Source organism: Anguilla anguilla, chromosome 15, assembly GCF_013347855.1.
Source record: "Anguilla anguilla isolate fAngAng1 chromosome 15, fAngAng1.pri, whole genome shotgun sequence".
In the NCBI taxonomy this organism is placed as follows: Eukaryota; Metazoa; Chordata; class Actinopteri; order Anguilliformes; family Anguillidae; genus Anguilla; species Anguilla anguilla.
This window is the reverse complement of record NC_049215.1, coordinates 27,093,421-27,111,997: the sequence shown is the minus strand read 5'-3', so window position 1 is coordinate 27,111,997 and position 18,577 is coordinate 27,093,421. Positions and strand designations below refer to the sequence as shown.

At 43.4% G+C, this 18,577-nt stretch overlaps 2 protein-coding genes across 3 annotated transcripts; both read right to left on the bottom strand.

Annotated features, from left to right (window-relative positions):
• Positions 1-1,146: 1,146 nt before the first annotated feature.
• mrpl39 (mitochondrial ribosomal protein L39) lies at positions 1,147-5,873 on the bottom strand. The gene is made up of 10 exons (XM_035393459.1): positions 5,663-5,873; positions 4,644-4,850; positions 4,321-4,460; positions 3,866-3,965; positions 3,427-3,494; positions 3,181-3,293; positions 2,942-3,007; positions 2,194-2,347; positions 1,502-1,549; positions 1,147-1,421 (listed from the first exon to the last, which is right to left on the bottom strand). Exons 1-10 carry the CDS (start codon positions 5,700-5,702, stop codon positions 1,296-1,298), a joined length of 1,062 nt encoding a protein of 353 aa, XP_035249350.1. The 5' UTR covers positions 5,703-5,873; the 3' UTR covers positions 1,147-1,295.
• A 6,815-nt stretch (positions 5,874-12,688) lies between these two features.
• On the bottom strand, positions 12,689-18,422 carry LOC118213804 (centromere protein Q). Of its 2 annotated transcripts, none has more exons than XM_035392976.1 (9): positions 18,320-18,422; positions 16,864-16,956; positions 16,687-16,744; positions 16,114-16,216; positions 15,859-15,927; positions 15,207-15,342; positions 14,614-14,733; positions 14,422-14,499; positions 12,689-13,912 (listed from the first exon to the last, which is right to left on the bottom strand). In XM_035392976.1, the coding sequence occupies exons 2-9, from the start codon at positions 16,948-16,950 to the stop codon at positions 13,736-13,738; spliced, it is 828 nt and encodes a 275-aa protein (XP_035248867.1). In that variant the 5' UTR covers positions 16,951-16,956; positions 18,320-18,422; the 3' UTR covers positions 12,689-13,735. The 2 variants fall into 2 exon arrangements, with proteins under 2 accessions (XP_035248867.1, XP_035248868.1); XM_035392977.1 differs by lacking the exon at positions 18,320-18,422 and adding an exon at positions 18,182-18,309.
• Positions 18,423-18,577: the final 155 nt, after the last annotated feature.

Sequence of the window (18,577 nt, the reverse complement as noted above, 5' to 3'; positions counted from 1 at the left end):
CAGTTATTTTAGTGTGATATTAATCATAGCACACAGAAGACTGTCCTTCCCATTTAATAAGGGGATGTTTTTCTAACAAAGTAGCCAACAAAACTACAGTTGACCATGGAACCCAAACAAAGAGCTCAGTCTCCTGGCAGACAGTGGCTGTTCTGTTGGGTGTTCACTGCAAAATAAGAGACTGAAAAGTAAGCAAAGCTAACTTTCTACATCTGTACACAAGCATGATCCCCTCTTTTCTTCTTTTACTGGGCAACATGGCGGCTCCCTTGCACCATGTCTGCAGTGCATCAGGTATCAGCTTGGAGCTTACAGTGACAGCAATCAACAGCTGTGTAATGTATTGGGCCTATACCCCAGGGCATTATGGGTACTACATGTCCCTCACTCTATCAGGAGAGGGCCCTTGTGTTTCCATAGTCTTTTTGCTGTGACCAACTTTGTCAGGGGAGTCAGTTGAAGCATTTTAATTACAATTTACTCTCTTACATTCAAAGTTCTGTTAGCTACCTTATTTTTTCCCGAAGACTTTAAAAAAAAAAAAATTACACCTCGAAAAAAGTTCAAATGAAATCTTTCATCTCTTGTGGACTTGCAGTCACAGCCCTACAAATGTAACACGATCTGCGTCAGCATGCGCACACTCCCCGCTGCACCTGTCCCTCTGGTGACAGCCACAGCAGCTGCCCAAACTGGGCCCGGCGCACACACACAACACGGCTATTGTTTTAGCGGGGACCGCTGAGCGCACAGCCTGGTGTGCCCCGCTGACCGGCCACAGCCGGACACCGACCCCGCCCCTCTCCCTGCTGCCGCGCTGACAACGCCGCCACATTAGAGAAGCCACCATTTGCCCGGGCACGCTGGGCCACGCAAGCGGGGCAAATTGCTCGGGGTGTTCCGCCAATTCTTGAACCCCGTCCCAACATTTCAGGCAGTGAACATTTCAAGAATGAGCGGCACTTAATCCCTCAAACTTGTGTCTTGGCATTGATGACACTGGGAACTGTTGTACAGTATTGTACTGTAGCACTTTAAATCAGACATCCCCAAAACATCTCCGTCCAAGAGGATTCCAAACGAATCTACAAGCAACTCTTATTTCACTAGGTGTGGCCTCTGTATCTCCATGGAAATTCAAAGGAATGAGTGCAACAGTATTTATTTTATATTTTACATGATATTTACTTGAATTCAAAACAATAATACACAGCTGGTATTCTGGATTTGTGTTCTCCATCCTCACACACGCTGGAGGGCAGTGTGATATCGTTTACAGGTTACTGCTGAGGCATTCAAGTAAACTGCTGTTGAGCTGGGGGTGTGGCTTCAGTGGCAGGGGGAGTGGCTTCAGTAGGAGGGATAGTGGCTTCAGTGGCAGGTGGTTTGGCTTCAATGGCTGGGGGTGGTGGCAGCTCCACCTGTGTGGAGAAATAGCAGTTCGGGATTTATAAAGGAACCAAAAAAGGACGCGAGTACGAAAGTAGGAGGGGCCTCTTACCAGCCGTTCTGCTCTCTTCCTCAGCCTCCTCCAGATTGTGTGGTGAGCCTAACAAGGTCGCAGACAGGATGATTACACACTTGTGAATGGAGACACACGTGTGCCTGCACACACAAGCACACACCTACATAAGCACACACATGCACGTGCACACACACACAGACACATGCACGTGTGCAGTAAAATGTATTTTTAAGTGATGAAATTTATTTGATGAATCATAGCTATATTTACATTGTACCAACTTGACACGGTGGTCAGGGTTAAATTGAACAATTACAACCTTTTATTTGCCCACAAGCGATCAAATTATGGAATGCGAAATGCCGTCAGAAATAATACATTAGCACATTAGCATTTTTTAAACAGGCCGTAATGCCAGACAGGAAAAACAACAAACAAATGCAGCATAATTATAAAATAAATGCATGCAAAAAAAGATATTGCTTGTGAACCTTAAAAGCTGTTTAAGAAATGTTCTCAAGACACATGCATGTGTGAGCAGTGAGTGTCTATATACCTGCAGCTGTGGAGACAGTATGGGTACATGCACATGCAGCGCATATATACCAGTGGGCTTAGGCGTAGTGTGTGTGCGCACGTGCGTATGGGTTGTATGTGTGTGTGTGTGTGTGTGTGTGTGTGTGTCTGTGCGTGTGTGTGTGTGCGTGTGTGTGTCTGTGCATGTGTACCTGTAGCTGCAGGGGCAGTGAAAGACCCTGTGCTCGGCGATGCAGGCCTCTCTCTCCTCGGCCTAAATTGTGCATGGCGGTCACTTCGTACTGCGAACACAATCCTGTCCTGGCCACCAGGGGGCCTCCACTCAGCAAAACATGGTCCCCACATCTGAAAGAAGAGTGGAGGGGAGGAAAAATGAGAGAAAGCTAGACGCAATGTTTACCTGGTGTTGAAAAGCATCTTTTCAGAGGAATCAAGCTGGTCAGCTAGTTAACTTTAGCTAGTAAAATCTGAGATCAAAGTTTCAACATAGCTGACAGGACACCTTTATTCAGTCCTTTGTCCAAGTACGTTGAAGGAAGTGATTGTTTGATTCCACCTGCTAACCGTGTGCTGACAGAATACTGCTGTTCAGATTGAAAAGTTTAATTTATTACTGTGTCCCAGTGAAAATGCAACTGAAATAGATGGTGTCACGTGGGAAATACACGCAAAAAGGGCTGGTGGTGAGTGCAGTCATGAAAAATAAACACAAACATCTTTATTTCAACATTCTATACATATCACACGTGTTTATTAATGTGAAAATGACTTTATTAGGCATTAAAATATACATTAATGCATTACTGACAGTAGGCCTGCATCTCATCTTCATTATAATGATGCATAATTGAAGGTAATATCAGTACCACTACAAACAAGCACAGGATGTGTTGTAAAGTTGTGTAATAAGAGGCACGTGTGTAATGCATGAGCACTCACCTGTACAGTGTCACTGTACCACTGGGGCTCTCTGCCACCACCTCCTCCACCTCTTCTTGCTTAAACCTGCACAGGAACAGGGAGGGACAGTCACCTGTGTGCGAGGCACTTTGTGTGGCTGTGTCTGTGCGTGTGCGTGAGAGAGAGAGATGCAGGAACGCACGGAGGCAGAGATGGAGAGTAGGAAGGAGAGATAATGAGAGGAGGAGGGAGCAGGAGGGAGAGCTGGAGCGCAGTACCTGCTGTGGGCGAAGGCCTCCAGGGCCACAGAGGGCGACACCTCCAGCGGCTCCCAGGGCAGGTTCTGCTGAATCAGCTGCTGAGCGTCACGAGTCAGAGAGCGCAGGGCTTCCTGGAGACGAGCAGCAGCAAGTCAGTTAATCAGTCAGTCAGTCAGTCAGTCAGTCAGTCAATCAATAAATCACTCACTCACCTCAAGCAGATGTTTATAATAACACACACAAACACACACAAAGTAGACTTACTTCTGAGGGGGTCCAGGCATCTAACTGAGGGTCCAGGACCAGATCACAGCAAAATGCTCCTGAGGTCACTGTGAGGGACAAGGAGAAGAGAACAGAGGTAAATGGAGGGAGGAATGAATGAAGGAAGGAAGAATGATGAATAAGAGAAAGAAAGAACAAGGCAAGAAGGGATTCGTGAAAGTAAAGGAAAAAACAACTATATAGACAGCATTTCTTGGAATTTATGATGAATGCATCTTGCCACATGTGTAAGTGAGGTGATGATTTTGGCACTTCTATGAAATTTTAATTGTGGTTGAGGTGTGGTTGTGTGTGACTGGATACTGTAGGGTGACAGTTTTGCACGGTCGGTTAACAGTTGCTTGCGGTCAGTTAACGGTTGCTTGCGGTTGGGAAACTGTTGTGCACGGCTGGGTGACGGTTGTTTGCGGTTGCAGACCTGGCATCTCAGGGCTCCTCAGCAGCTCTATGGTGAACTCTTCTTTGAAGGCGTTCTCAAGCACCTGCCCCAGGAGCGCTGCACAGGAACGCCAGTATGCCTGCAATGACAGAAAGGGTACCAAACCAGGGACATAGTTAACACACACATATAAGGGGGTCAGCGCGTCAAACCAGGAACTCATCATTAGCAGCACTGAGAAAGACGGAATCTGACCGCTAAAAGGATAGAGTAGGGAAACCAACTATTAGCCCTTTAAGGTGTGAGTTCACACTTGTGTGATTAGAGTGTTCTTAACCAAACATTCTAATGCTGATGTCACAATCACTACTGGTCATTGAAAGCAATGGAGCTCCAGAACACTGACTTGGAATTTTGAAAAAACATTCCAGAAAATCCGACAGTACTCTTAATGAAGGGTTAATAAATGGACAGGAGGACACGAAGACTGGTACCTTGTTGACCTGAACAGGGTCCGAGTCCTTGAAGGTGAGCAAGGTCAGCGAGCAGGACTGTGTAAGGGGACGGTGCATCGGCCATAGCACTCCATCCACCAGGGCCAGAGCAGAGCTATTCACATGCCACTCTTTCAGGTCTGCAACAGTGAGAGAGAGGTGTAGCGCCTGTCTTTACTCTTGACAAATTCCATAACAGCTTCCAACAGAGTTGCATGCAGCTGACCACTACGATATCACTTATTTCATTTATGAAGTTAATCCCTTTCATGATCACACCATCACAGTGCACACATGCACGCACTCCCTCGGGTCATACTCACGGCGTGCGCAGCTGTACGGGGTGGACACTCCCTTGTTCATGATGAGCAGCGACCCCTGCAGGCCAGGGCCCTGCATGGTGACCTCAATCTTCTCGGTGCGCGTGATGAGCGCGCGCTGCCTCGCCTGCTCCCGGGAGAACACCGCACTGCGCAGCCTGCGCAGCTCTGCATTCGGGATTCTTGCCTCTGCTGCACTGGACACCAGGCCTGGGGAGGGGAGGAGAGGAGCATTAGGGTGGCTTACCTGTACATGAACACGTGGCTAACGAGGCACATGACTATAGCATTGCACAACGCACACATTAACAACCTTTTCCAGCATGCACTCACATTTATTTTTATTATCATTTTTACTTTGGCTACTATAGGTAGTACAGCACTTCACATTTCTAGTAACTGTACAGTCATAAATGTTCAGCTGTCTTATTGTGCCCCTTCACCGTGAAAGTGTCAGATGTGGTTTGTATTATAATAAAAAATATATATTTTATATTCTTTTTCAGACAAAAGATTCTAAATGATTCTAAGTCTTGAATCACAATGTCAGCAGCTAACATCGCCCGTGCACCACTGGCTGACACCGGGCCATCAGAGGCAGCAGATATTGCTTGGAAACCGAAAGTTGCTGGCTAGCTACTACTATTCGGAAGGGCTTCCACCATTCATTCCAAAGCGACATTTAATCCACTGCATCCCTAACGTACCTGTCGTATATGTCACTTTCATTAAGTTAACTTGAGAGTTTTTACTAAAAGGGTTAAGTCAACGTTACGACATTGATTTGTGTGCGATATCTAGAGATTGATGTTAAGGTGGCAGCTATGCAAATAACGAGCGAAATCCATTTACTTAAAATCTACCTAGTTGCACATGACTGAATTCTGTAAGCATGTCCGCTTCACGGGGAAATGTGAATCTACAGCCCAAGGTCAGATCGCAGCTAGCCTGTTTGCTACCTAGCCATATTATATTAAGTCTATCGGACGAGCGAATAAGAGCAAGAAGGATGCTATACTTACGGCGATAGAACACACGGCACGCAGATCTACACGCCATCATGGCTCAGGAAATATTTTATTCCCTGAGTCTACCTGAACACCACAAGAGGCTCGGCTTTGTGGAATATTAGTGGAAAGAAATAGTTTCTGTAAGCAAAATCTAACTTCTCGTCACCTAACATGCCTTCTGGAACTCGACATGGTTGCAACACTTAAAGATTTCCGTGTGGACCCCAGCACTTGACGTCCCTTTGAACGTTCCTACTGTGCGCTGTAGCAAGAAAGGTAAAATACGAAAAAAGGTCCAGTTGAAAGAGAATGATTTTTTAAATCATATTTATCTGAGCTTTTCTATTTACGTGTAATGTCACTTAATTTGCTAACTCATATACATATTGCGCTGTATGTTATAGCTTTTTATCTATTTACCAGCATTTTAAAACATTAAGTGATAAGGCTGAGATTTTTTAATGGAAGAGATCATTCATTCATTTTTAAAGGCTGTTGTCTGAAATAAAAATACAAATTTCCCCATTCTGTGTATACGTTGTAAGAACTAGATACTGTATGTTCTTATGCATGTTAGTAATTTCATACACACCAACCAGACCTTCGCCACATCTAGATCAGAGCTATGCTTTTACCCTTTTGACACCATACTATTCCAATAAGTAAGCTACTGACAATTAATAATGAAACATGTTTTTTCAGAACAAAATTCAAAGTATCAATGTATCAATCAATCCATCTTTATTTATATAGCACATGTCATACAGTGGCTGTTGCCAATGTGCTGCACATGACCGAAATCAAGTAACAAGAAGTCTGAAGGTCTGAAATTCACTGTTTAAAGAAACAAGCAAAAATCTGTGAATATGGTTGTTTTAGTGACCATCATGCAGGAAACTTGCATGACCAGGTTGATCTACCAGCATGACCAGCTTGACTTAGCACAGCTTGTCTACCATCGCAGCTGTTTTGATTATGAGTTTAACCAAGCCAGTCTGGAAACTTGACCAGAATAACTCTAGCACTGCCCAGCTTTCACCAGTAATAAACTAGTATTAACCAGCTTGCCACTTATACTGGTCTATGCTGTTTCTTAACCAGGGCTAATACTTACAGATTCGTTTTGGTGATATGCTACCTGTTACATATATACATAAGAACATGTTACTGTACATAATTACAAATGTTTACATGTTGGTATAGATAAATAGTGTTAGGAAGACCTCTCTATGTCATTTCATAGGGAAGAATCAGGCATGTCCTCCTGCTACACATGATAAAGTACTTTGCAATTACAGATTATAATGGACAAGACATCTGCTGCATTCCAGTAGAGGAAACCTTTGGACCAGCTTAACACCGGGCCCAGATTTACCACTTCACTCTTCCCTTTACTTTACCCATATAAATATCTTATAATATTGCTGGAAATTACAATGCTGACATGCTGTAAATACAGTATATCTTGCAAAAAAAACTGGAATGTTGCCAGTGAAAAACTGTTTTATGAAGGAAAAAACTGTATAAATCTGGTTATTTAACTGTATTGATCCTGTTATTTACACTAAATGGTAACAATAATGCTATTAATCTTCCTCAGCTGTGCAGTAGATGATTAAATAACGAGTGAAATGGGTCTTGGTCAGATATTTTATTGTATTAAATTTCAGGTTACAAAAGCAGACAGGCATTTAACGTTATCCAAGGTTTACAGTCTAGACAGTGATTTCATGTTGTGCTGACTGATGCCAAGAAAGTCCCACGGATGGGAACAGGGAGATTCAGGATGATGCATCACGATTTGAAATAATTAGAAGCTGACAGTACTGATAAAAATGTGGGTATGTCTCCTGGATGGACAGGAATTGCGATGGCTCTGTCTTGTTTTATGGAGCTTCCTTAAATTCTTATTTACCTCTCTCATTTACATGGATAAAGAAAGCAGAAAGCAGATGGTGATGTCCAGTCATGCATTAAGGTGTTAGTTGGAATCTAAATGTCAGCTATTAGCATTGCCCTTTATTTTAATAAAAATGCCTCCTTTGTTGGACTGTTGTATTTTGACTTGTCACATTTTTTTCAGCTCCTCTGTGTGCATCCTCCCGTTGGTTGAGTTTTTGCCCCAGTGCAGGGCTAATGCTAACAGGTAGGAGTCCTTCAGAAAACCACCCCTATCACGATTAGCATTAACCCCGAGCTGGGTGTGTGAGATGCCAGGTCTGCTGGGGGGAGAGCATGCGCTGCCTCCACAAGCCTGGAAAAAAGAGGAACATCAATGTGAGACAGGGTTTGGCGGCTCTCTTGGATTAACCAAGAGTCTCCTGGAATTCCCCCTGGCTTCCTGGAATTTTTTTTCCTTTCTGTTGTAACAAACACATTGCAAAAAAACTACAAAAATACTCATGACGAGGCAAGAGACATGTTTTGTGTTCCACGCAGGTGTTGTGCCGGTAAATTATTTCCCGAGCAGGCTGGTCTGACCGCTTTCACAGAACTGTGTTGGATGGACTGTGGACCTTCATAAGTCTCCTGACATTTGTCTGGGGAAGCTGGCACCCCCAATGTGAGGTGGAACATCATGTAATAATACTTGTGGGAAAAGGCACATTTTCTTTTATCTTCTGGGTGATTAATTTGACTTGCACAGTCATATCCTAACCCCTGCTGTTTTCTTTCTCTTCTAGAAATGAGATGATCAATATATCTGATATGACAGTGTGGACCAACCAGAATGAAAGCTAAACAGTTACATGTACTTTCCCTGTCCCAATAGTGGTGTGGTATCTCATGGCTAAGAGAAGCATTTGGGCAATCAAGAAAAGAAGATATGCAGACCCATTAGATGAATAATTTGCAGAGTGGATTGAAATGAGAGATGTGGTTGCTTGTTGTAATGCACATGTTGGCACATCCAACAAATCTTCACTGGCCAAAATGGCCAACTGCATCTGTCACCTCACAATGGCTTAAATGTTTGATATGCAGCTCAAAGGACTGTACCAGTGATTATGTAGCATTGGAGAAGTTGCCATATGGTATATATATTTTTTGTATACTGCTCATGTATAAACCTTTTTATAAAAGAGATTAATACCAGCTCCACAGTAGCACATGCACACACTATTGGCAGACAAAAATACACCACATATCCCACAAAGCTATATGAATCACAAAGCTATATGACTAACTGGTCACCATAATGTGCCCATTATTACATCGCAGCACAGCACTTATTTGCTTTGTGGATAATATATTTACATATTATCATTTACAAAGCGCACTGATCAAAGCAACCCCTGTGTCCAAAGTTACCAAAGCAGCCCCCACCCTCAAACACATGCACATGGGCACACAGGCACACACACACACACCCAACCCACACACACACGCACCCCCTGTGCTGGTCTAGGATCAGTTCACCACTTTGCCTCATCATGTATAAGGTTAGGATATGGACAACGGAAATCTAATCATAGGTCAGAGCTCCTAATCTGAGATGCTTTTTCAATCCAGACTCAGGTGTGATGTTGAGCTCTTGAAACTGTTCCACACTGCTGTGCTCAAAATGCATTCATTTTTACTTTGCTACACAAACAGAGTGATCAGGCTGATAGAAAGCAGAACATTTACACGTAAGCACACTCACAGAAGAGAAAGGAGAAAATATGGCAGATCACTTTACCTGCTCCAACCCACAGCCACAACTTCCTCTTTCAGGCTTGACTGTACACTTCCCCTCTGAAGCAATCTCTCTCTCTCTCTCTATCTCTCTCACTTACTCTCTTTCTCTCCCTCTCTCTCTATCTCTTTCTCACTCACTCACTCTCTTTCTCTCCCTCTCTCTCTCTGTCTCTCTCTCTCTTAAGCGCCCAGAAACAAATCTGTTTTATCCTAACATTTGCTCTCCAGCTTTCTCTCTCTCTCTCTCTGCTTCATCTGATGTAAAGGACCAGATCGCTGACACCCCTGCCTCTTTTATACCAGGTATTGATGACTCATCCAAAACCAAAATTCCCCTCATAAACAGGAAGTTGTCACATCTTTAGGAGAAAAATGCTCTCTGCCAACATCATCTTCAACTGCAACGTGCATCTACCTCCAAGCACGACATCACTGAAGTAGGGAGAGCTGTTCCTAAGACATGGGAGACACAGCACTCCCAGTAAATGCACAGCCTTTGCACAGACTTTCCAAATTCATTTGTCCGTGTTTCTGTATTAGGATAAACAGGCCCATGTAGAGTATAGCACTGGATATTTTGGAGTGACGGAATGCTAATGGTTTTGTTTTATGGATTATTGGTTTGGTTAGGAACCGTTTCATATGATCTACATCAGATCAAAGCAGAAATTCAGATTTTATTCCTTTATTTCATAGCAACACCTCTCAGCTCTTTGAAGGTAAGCCATGTACACTAACATTTAGAAAGAGAAAAAAAAATATGTAGAAATGTTGTTTTCATGTTTAATGTATTTCACTTTTCACAAAAATCTAGATTTTCTTTAGGTTGAAGATGGTGAAGAGGAAAAGCTGAAGACAACCATTAGTCTGAAAACCTTCCAAGAATGGTGAGCTGAGAATGAGGAAACCCATTTAAAATAAACCCGGTCCTACCATGACTGGAACACACTGCTTCAAACCAGGGGTTAAAGGACTTCAGGTGTTACATTGTTAATTCTAAAACACGGATAGCAGCAGACATTTTCACCAAATTTGAGAATGGTTAAATAGTAGGCCTGAAGGTTAGAGGGGAAGATCTGTGGGCAGTGTGGCGTGTTGTAAATTTCCACAGCCGTCAGGGGGCAGTCCCCGATCTTTTTCTATCTTACTGTGTTTCTCCGATATGACCTCATATGACTCACAGCGCTGTCTGAAGATGTGTCGGTACGCCCCCCCCTCCCCCCCCGAGAGCAGCAGGTTGAATTCCAACAGCCACAGGATCAGTCTGCCTTAAGACCAGACAACGCCCCACAGACCGAACCTGTGGGGCATGGGATCAAATCCCAGCTACTGTTTAACTTTCTGCGTGTGTGTGTGTGTGTGTGTGTGTGTGTGAAAGAGAGGGGTAGTAGTTCCTCCTGTGATCCAGGACCATTGCTTCTTTCACCCTCCCACGAATGCACACACTATTGGCAGACAAAAATACACCACATCTTTTTTTAAAATTTCTTACGCATTTTCTTGAAAGTAAAAAAAACAGGTCACTGAAAGTTCCACGTTGGCGGCGCCGCCCTCTTTTCCCCAGCATATGTGTAGGAAAAGACAAGACAGACATGACAGACACAAACGGCTGATGCCACATCCTCCTCTCTGTGGTGTAGCATATACAGCAGGCATCCAGTTGACAGGTGCTTGTGTATCCCTCTCTCATTTTCATATGCTCTCTCTCTCTCTCTCTCTGAAACCCGTCTTTTGGGGAGGGGCGCGAACATAAGAACGGTCAATGAGTTTAGGAGAGGAGGTTGAATAAGACCGAGATGTTCACATTCATCCAGAAAGAGACGGTGCGTGTGGATTGGCAGAGATGCAGAGAGGACTGTAGGCTGTGACACTCAGACGCGCGTGTGATCTTGCAGTGAGATTCTTCAACAGCACACCTTCCCTTGCTCCACAAACAACAGATGCACGGCCATGTTCCACAATTTTAGCTGCGAAAGGCTATGGTCACATTTCCTGTCTGTTTAATACCACTGTGCTGAGGGTTTGCCCCCCACATGTCACCCCCATTCGCAGGACAGAATCTCACTTGATGCCAGACACTGATCCAAGTGTCCAGTGTGCCATTCTGTAAAACAGGGAGGGTCCGATCATCCGGAATGGGCTGGTGTTTGCTGCAGGTTTTTTTGTTTTAGCCCAGCACTACGAAACTTGATTCAACTAATTGACTGATCACGGTCTTGAATCAGTACAATGGTAATTAGAATCAGGTGTCTTAGAGCTGAGTTAAAAACCTGCTCAGAAGGCTTCAGTGTTGAGAAGAGGTGGGCAGGTTCTGGTTTTCATGCCAACTTCTCATCATAATTATTTAATTAGCCCTAACATTTACGCCAGTGAGCCAGTGTTGTTAAGAGCCAATTTTTGTCAGGTTAATTGGTGGAAACAAAAATCTGCAATACACACCAGCCCTGCAGGACTGGAATTGCCTACCCCTGCTGTGTAAAGTCAGAATTTGCGTGTGTGTGTGTGTGTGGGGGGTTTCTTGCAAATATTCTATCGCATTTCCAAATGTCTGTATAAGCTTTATTCACCATTTTCTTGAACTGACTGCTATATTAGTGTGCTTGAGTTGCCTTGCAGGCAGCTAATTGATTGATTGGCATGTTTCCAGGTGTGGCTAATTGTGGGCCTAATAAGATCTTACTAAAAGGGTTGTTTTTGCATATATGTTTGGGCAGTATTGTAGCAGTTTGCCTACCTCCTATAATGAATGAATGAATGAATGAATGAATGAATGAATGAACGAACGAACGAACGAACGAACGAACGAACGAACGAACGAACGAACGAACGAACGAACGAACGAACGAACGAACGAACGAACGAACGAACGAACGAACGAACGAACGAACGAACGAACGAACGAACGAACGAACGAACGAAGTAAGTTTAAATCTTTAGATGTCTGAAGAATCAACTGGCTTTGAGACACAGTCCTAGTAGCATCTGGTCCAGAGATTAGTTACAGACTAGATTCTACTAGAAATGGATACTGCTCCACTTTAATATTGTACTGTGGTCCGAGGGAGTGGCAGAATCAGGCTGTTCTACTCATAACGTCACCCAATAGGAGTTTGGTTTGTGAAAGGGAGAGTTGCACATTTGTCAGAATGGTGCAGTAGTTATTAAAGGCACTCTCCATGACTGCAGCATCAGCTTTGACACCGCAAGCCCAAGCCTGGACCATGACATTTGGAAAACTGCACTAAAACTAAATCTCAATACACAGAACTTCCTCACACCCAGTACCTCAAAGGTGCTTGGGAAATTTAAGAAAATGCAAGACAATGTGAAGGTTTCAGCAATTTTTGACAATTTTTGAATGTTTAGATGTTTATTTTAATATATGTACACATGATGGTGATGTAGATTACACAAAAAGACAACTTGCAAATAGTCAAATCAACAGAACAATTCATAAGAGGATATATACATGCTCTCGGCTGTAATTTAGTGAGAGTTAACAAAGAGACATGGTACCATGTCCTTTTATTCTTAGATACCAATGTTGACGTCACCTGAACCTTAAGCAGGGAAAAATAAAATGAGAAATGTACCGCCTAACCCATTTGTTCAGGCTTTCTGATTTGTCTCCAAATCTCAAAAAACTTTTGATTTGTTCAGAAAATTAAAAAAATTGATCTCTAGCTTTGTATCTTTAAACTGAATGAAAACTGCAATACAAACAAGCTGTACTGACACATAGTCCTAGCGCATTCTATGAGCAGGCTAAGATTTTTATACATGAATCATGGAACCATGAAAAATAAGAGACAGATGCAGTAACTGCTGTAGAGTGAGATGGGAGTAACAGTACAGTACAGACACTGCCAGGGTCAGTGTCCTTTGGTGCAGGGCAGGACAGCCTTTGTGATGTCATAACGAGAGGGGGTGTGGCTTTGGAAGGGTGGCATGTGAGAGTCCAGGGTTGGAACAGTAGTTAACAGAGAGCTGTTCCTTCTCTGGCGGCTAGTCACCACCCTGTATAGAATGTTAGTTTGTAATCCTAAAAAATCCAGAAAGTGCTGTTGCATTTTTGAGGCATGGGTTCCCTCGGTAGATTTCCAATGCTTTTTTAGTTAACATAATCCTAAGAGTTTCACATTTTGTTCACAGCTATTCTGTACTTTAAAAAGTTTAGTTGCTAAAAAGTTGCTACATTGAAATTTATGATAGAGATATTAACGGGTGTAATTTATGTCATGAATCAAAATGTATAACTCTTAAGCTTATGTTAGCCTTAGACCTTATTTTTAGCAGACATCCAAATCCTTGTGGGAAAAAAGCATTGGTAAACTGCCGAGGGAACCCAAGCTGGGAGAAACTTCTATGTTTGCCTACAAGAAGACGTTAGCCACTGTAACACTCTTATGTTCCGATGCTGGAGTCCTCCGCAGAAGGCGATGCTCCCTGGGTTTTGAGCAGAAGCTGGTCGGCCTGTCCGTGCGCCAGCTCCAGGAAGGCCTTCATGTCCCGCAGCTCCGCAGAGCTGTGCAGCGCGGTCGCCAGCCGGGCAGCAACCTCGGGGTCTTTCAGCATCCGCTCCTGCCAAAAGAAACACGGGTTGCCAGACTCGCCACAGGAGTCAATCTGTCCCCTTACGGACATCCCCTACCAATCGCACCGACACACTTGGCCACAAAACAGTCTCAAATCTGCAGGTATCACAGCAATCACAAGGGAACCAAACCATGGGAGCCTTTGTTCACTTGGAATTAAGGCTGGGCAATATACCGCAACGATAATTATCAAATGCTACAACGGCCATCGCTACTATGTGGTGTTTTACCTTAATTTCCCCCAGAAGCATTTCACATAGCCTCTGAAGCGTGGTTTTTTTTCCTTCCGCATCAGATATAAATAAAGCAAAAAAGAGGAAATGAAAGGTATTACAGCATATGGTGTCGAAGACTGCTATTGCATTCGATAATTACCATTGTGGCATATCAACCAGAGTGGACGTGCTATTTATATGATCTCTCTTCAGCCTGAATTAACCAGCAAAGTTTCATTGATTCACAGTTGGTAAAATCTCCTCGTTGTGACCTCCTCACCTGCAGGGGGAGCTCTCTTGTCACCTGTGGGGGCAGGGCAGGCAAGTTCAGGACTCCTTGCTCTGACAGCTGCAGGATCTACAGAGAAAGGAGAATGAACACTGCATAAGAACAAACATCACAGTTTCTGAATCAACACACTTGCCTACTATTGAGTATACATGTTGAGATCACTGAATGAGATGGTTGTACCTCCTGGGCCCTTTCCTCTTCATCCTCCAGCTTGCCTCTCAATGTCCTGGTCTCCTGCTCCAAACTATCCATCTTCACCTCAATCTCCTCCAGAGCCCCAACCACTGCACTCACCTCATCCTGACAAAATACAGACATATTCAAATGTCATATTACAAACACACACACACATTCAAATGTCATATCACACACAACTGTACTCAATCCATCCCGGAAACACACACTGAGACACAGACACACACAACACACACGTGCAGCATACACACACGCATGCACAGGCATGCACACACACATGCTAATGGTCAGTACTGAGCAGAACTACAGCATGCGTAACATCTACGGTGCTGTTATGGTCAGTACATGCACAGCCCCTCATTTTCCTCCGCTACACCTCCTGCCAGAACGACACAAAGCCCCCAAATCCCAGGGCTGTCGCCCCACCCAATTTCAACACCATGCCGAAGTCTTCCCCACCAGGCATCCATCCATGCCTCCTCCATCACTCTTTTAACCTTCCCGCTCCTTCTCCTTATCTCTCAGTCCCCTCTCCTCCTTTCTCTTTCATTTTTAACTCCTGTGCCCGCTCCCCACACCTCAAGTGCTTTCAGGGATCTTTGGCCCACGGCCTTCTTCTTCCTCTCTGCCAGGTAAAGGCGGGAAACCTGGAGCATGTCGCCTTGTTTCCGGGGGCGGGGGGGCACTTTGAGCTGCGCACAGCTGGCCAGAAATCTGCGAATGAACAGAAAACGAACGACTGTGAGGTCACATTAGGGTTCAAATTGATTCAAGCTGAAGCACGGCTCTTGATTCAATAGTGACCCCTGTTGGGTGAGAAACGACATAACGAGTACTGTGCCGGAGCTGATGTTGCTTTTTCACGAGCAACGAATCAGCATTTGCAGCAGTTTATACTATACTACTGAGATGACACAGTAGTATAAGCTAGGTAACTCTGCAACTCCCTCTGTAACTGAGAGGCTGCAGGTTTGATACCCATGTGGGGCATAGTTTCAGTAAACATCTTACTGTTCCAATGGATTTTATAGGGGGTAAAAACCAAACCATGTAAGTGACTGGACAAGAGCTGCAAAAAGACTAAATGTAGGTGGAATAAAATTTTATTTCTCAACATGTTAATACAACAATCAGTATAGAACTGCTTTATGCACCAATTAGCCATTAAGCTTAATCGGTCTTAAACAGTTACCTGCCCATAATTGATTACGGTTGATTACAGTGTCTCACCTGTCCTTCAATTGGTTAAGGTGTCTCTGAGACTCATCTTTATCCTTTCGTCTCATGGTAAGAACAGGCCTGAGAAAGGCAGTGACAGAGTGTAGAATATGTAAGAGATCAAAACCATAAAATGTACCAAGGTAACTGAAAACTCTGACCAACAAAGCTTGTCAAAGGTTGTTACCAAACTAATTTCAAAGTCCTAACAGGTAAATGTCAATTAGACCGGAGGTACCACTGTATGTAACAGAAAAAGCCACTCACAGTATAGACAAATCTAGAATGTTCTTCAGAGCTGTAATGGAGATCTTGGGCAGCAGTGTCCACTTTTCCTGACCTTTGACCTTTCTAGCAGCATCATTTCCCACTGGACACAGCGATAGACAAAAGCAGGCAAAAAGGAAATTGAGCAGCCTTTCCTTTATAGGCACGTATTGTTAAAATGACTAGCTGTGTAGCAAAAACATAAAATGACCAGTGATTCATTTAAGCCGTTGATTAACGAAAGAATCCATACACCGCCCAATGCCCTAACTGGCTGCTGATATAAAGGAAAGAATAAATTCCTTACAGGTACTGTGGCCCTCCAGGGCTTGTGTTTGACACCCTTGCTCTATGCGATTCCCAGCACAGAGTCATCATGATACATTAATTACAATGCATAGTGTGTGCTTTAATTTGGGGTTTTAACCATCTATGCAAATGCAGCATGCTTCTAGCTTCTATATCAGCTGTACTACTTGTCTGTTAATTTTTATTTATTTATTTTGTTTTTGGAGGGAGGAGGGATATCCCTGTCCATCCCCCACCAGATCACTCTCAGTGACCCCCACTTACCCCGCTTCTTCCGAGGTTGCTTCTGGGTTTCGCTCTTCTTTTTGCTGGGCCCCCCATCCTAGAACACAGAAGGGTTGTCGGGGGTCATTTCTCCTCCACACATGTGCACCTCTGGTTCCTCAGCAGCGCCTCTGCTCTCTGTCACCTGTCCCGCCTCCCCTCCCCTCAGACTCTCACCTGTGCAGATCTCTTCGGACCCTGCTTCCTGCTTCCTGCTACGGGTCCTCTCGTTGAGGCCCGCTTAGATCCTCGGCTGGGCTTCATTGTGACCTGCACAAATGCCAAAATAAGTCAAACTAAGAGACTTAAGACTTGCTTTGTTCTGGTAGCTATTGACCTTTTGAACTCCCTCCAAATAATACTGTAATTTTTATGGAGATCTCAGCCACTTTTGTCTTGCACTGTTCTCCCGGTACTGTGGTATTTGTGGAAAGCCTATTCTGACTTGATCTTGTGTCATTGCCTAGTTATTGATGCTGTTGATGACTGACCGCTTTTACCTTCTTTTCCCTTAAAATTTCCCTTAGTGGGATAATAAACTAAGTCAGTCAACTAATTAATTACTGGAAATGATAATCAAATTTCAGCCAGTTTTTGCCAAATGCACTACACTTTGAAGTAAACTTCAAAAATGAGACAAAATCCCAGTTTTATCATATGCTTAAAAGTGCAGATTCAAGAGGTAAATACATGTCAAAACAGTATGTGCACTAACATGTTACCCTCCAAATGTTCATGTTAAACTGTTTGAAATTAACAAATGAAACGGCTTAGGAGGAACGCGTTATGACCGTTGTCTCGGGACCATCCCTGGTATCATAGTATATGAGCTACACAATTAAAACAAGTTCATTACTCCAAAGTATATAACAAATAGTTTGGAGCAATTTGGACATCTTATCAGTCCTCGCCTTTAAAATCTCAAGCAGAGTGTTTTTACACTTACACCATAATAATAACAATAACAATAATTATTATGAGAATAAGAACAATAATAATAATAATGTTAAGTTGTAGAGATATAACCAGAGGATATAACGTTATATAGCGAAAGTCAGCTTTTCAAAAGTGTCAACCGCGGGTTGTGTACATCTGCATCTGTGACACTGACACTTCCTTGCGATCAGCGCACCAATGCAACATTGGACGTATTTTGATTTAATGAAGATTTGTTCGATTTCTGACTTTCGGTATTAGCAAGCAATTTCTGGTTTTACACCTTAAACTATTTAGGTTTAATCTCGCCGTTTCATTAAGAGAACTCAGTTTGATAGCTCGCTTGATAACGTAACTACATGGCAAATGTACCCATTCGGTAGCATAGCATTCCGATTACTATATTACAGCTAAGTTAAGTTACTTATAAATGATCTAATATTTTGGTAGCATATGATTATCCATCTCCTAAACTCACAAGACAAGTTAATGTTAGCAAGCTAGCTAGCTAGCTATAATCCGTAGCTACACTGTTGCATCTAACGTTGTGAGTACTCACCTAATCAATCTTTACTAAAACTACTTAACACCAAACAATTTGCAAGGTATCTTATTTTCGAATCGGCTAAATAGACACGAGACAACTGCAAAGATGCTAATAATATTGTCATTAGCAAGTTTACGTTACAGTACTCACCACTTTCCCGGCAAATTTACGTTCAAATTAGGATCAGTGCGCATGTGCAGTCATCGAGACTGGTGTTCCCGGGCGGTTGGCATATTGGTAAGAGCGCAGTTCACAAATTCACTGTAAATCCGGTGTTTTCAACCTTTTCTGATCCAGGGACCTCAAACCTAGGATCAAAGGCATCCAGCCGACCCCCACCATAAGTTTTCTTAGATGTATATACAGTAATTACATATCAAGTCTGGTCAGGGACTCCCCTAGAGTATT

Coding starts and splice junctions, on each gene's coding strand:
- mrpl39 (XM_035393459.1), bottom strand. CDS start 5,702: ATGATGGCGTGTAGATCTGCGTGCCGTGTGTTCTATCGCC. Junction 4,851..5,662: donor GTGCCGTGTGTTCTATCGCC/GTAAGTATAGCA, acceptor TCCCCTCCCCAG/GCCTGGTGTCCAGTGCAGCA. Junction 2,348..2,941: donor GGTACAGTGACACTGTACAG/GTGAGTGCTCAT, acceptor CTCTTCTTTCAG/ATGTGGGGACCATGTTTTGC.
- LOC118213804 (XM_035392976.1), bottom strand. CDS start 16,950: ATGAAGCCCAGCCGAGGATCTAAGCGGGCCTCAACGAGAGGACCCGTA. Junction 16,745..16,863: donor GTCCGAAGAGATCTGCACAG/GTGAGAGTCTGA, acceptor TCTGTGTTCTAG/GATGGGGGGCCCAGCAAAAA. Junction 14,500..14,613: donor AAGAGGAAAGGGCCCAGGAG/GTACAACCATCT, acceptor CTTTCTCTGTAG/ATCCTGCAGCTGTCAGAGCA.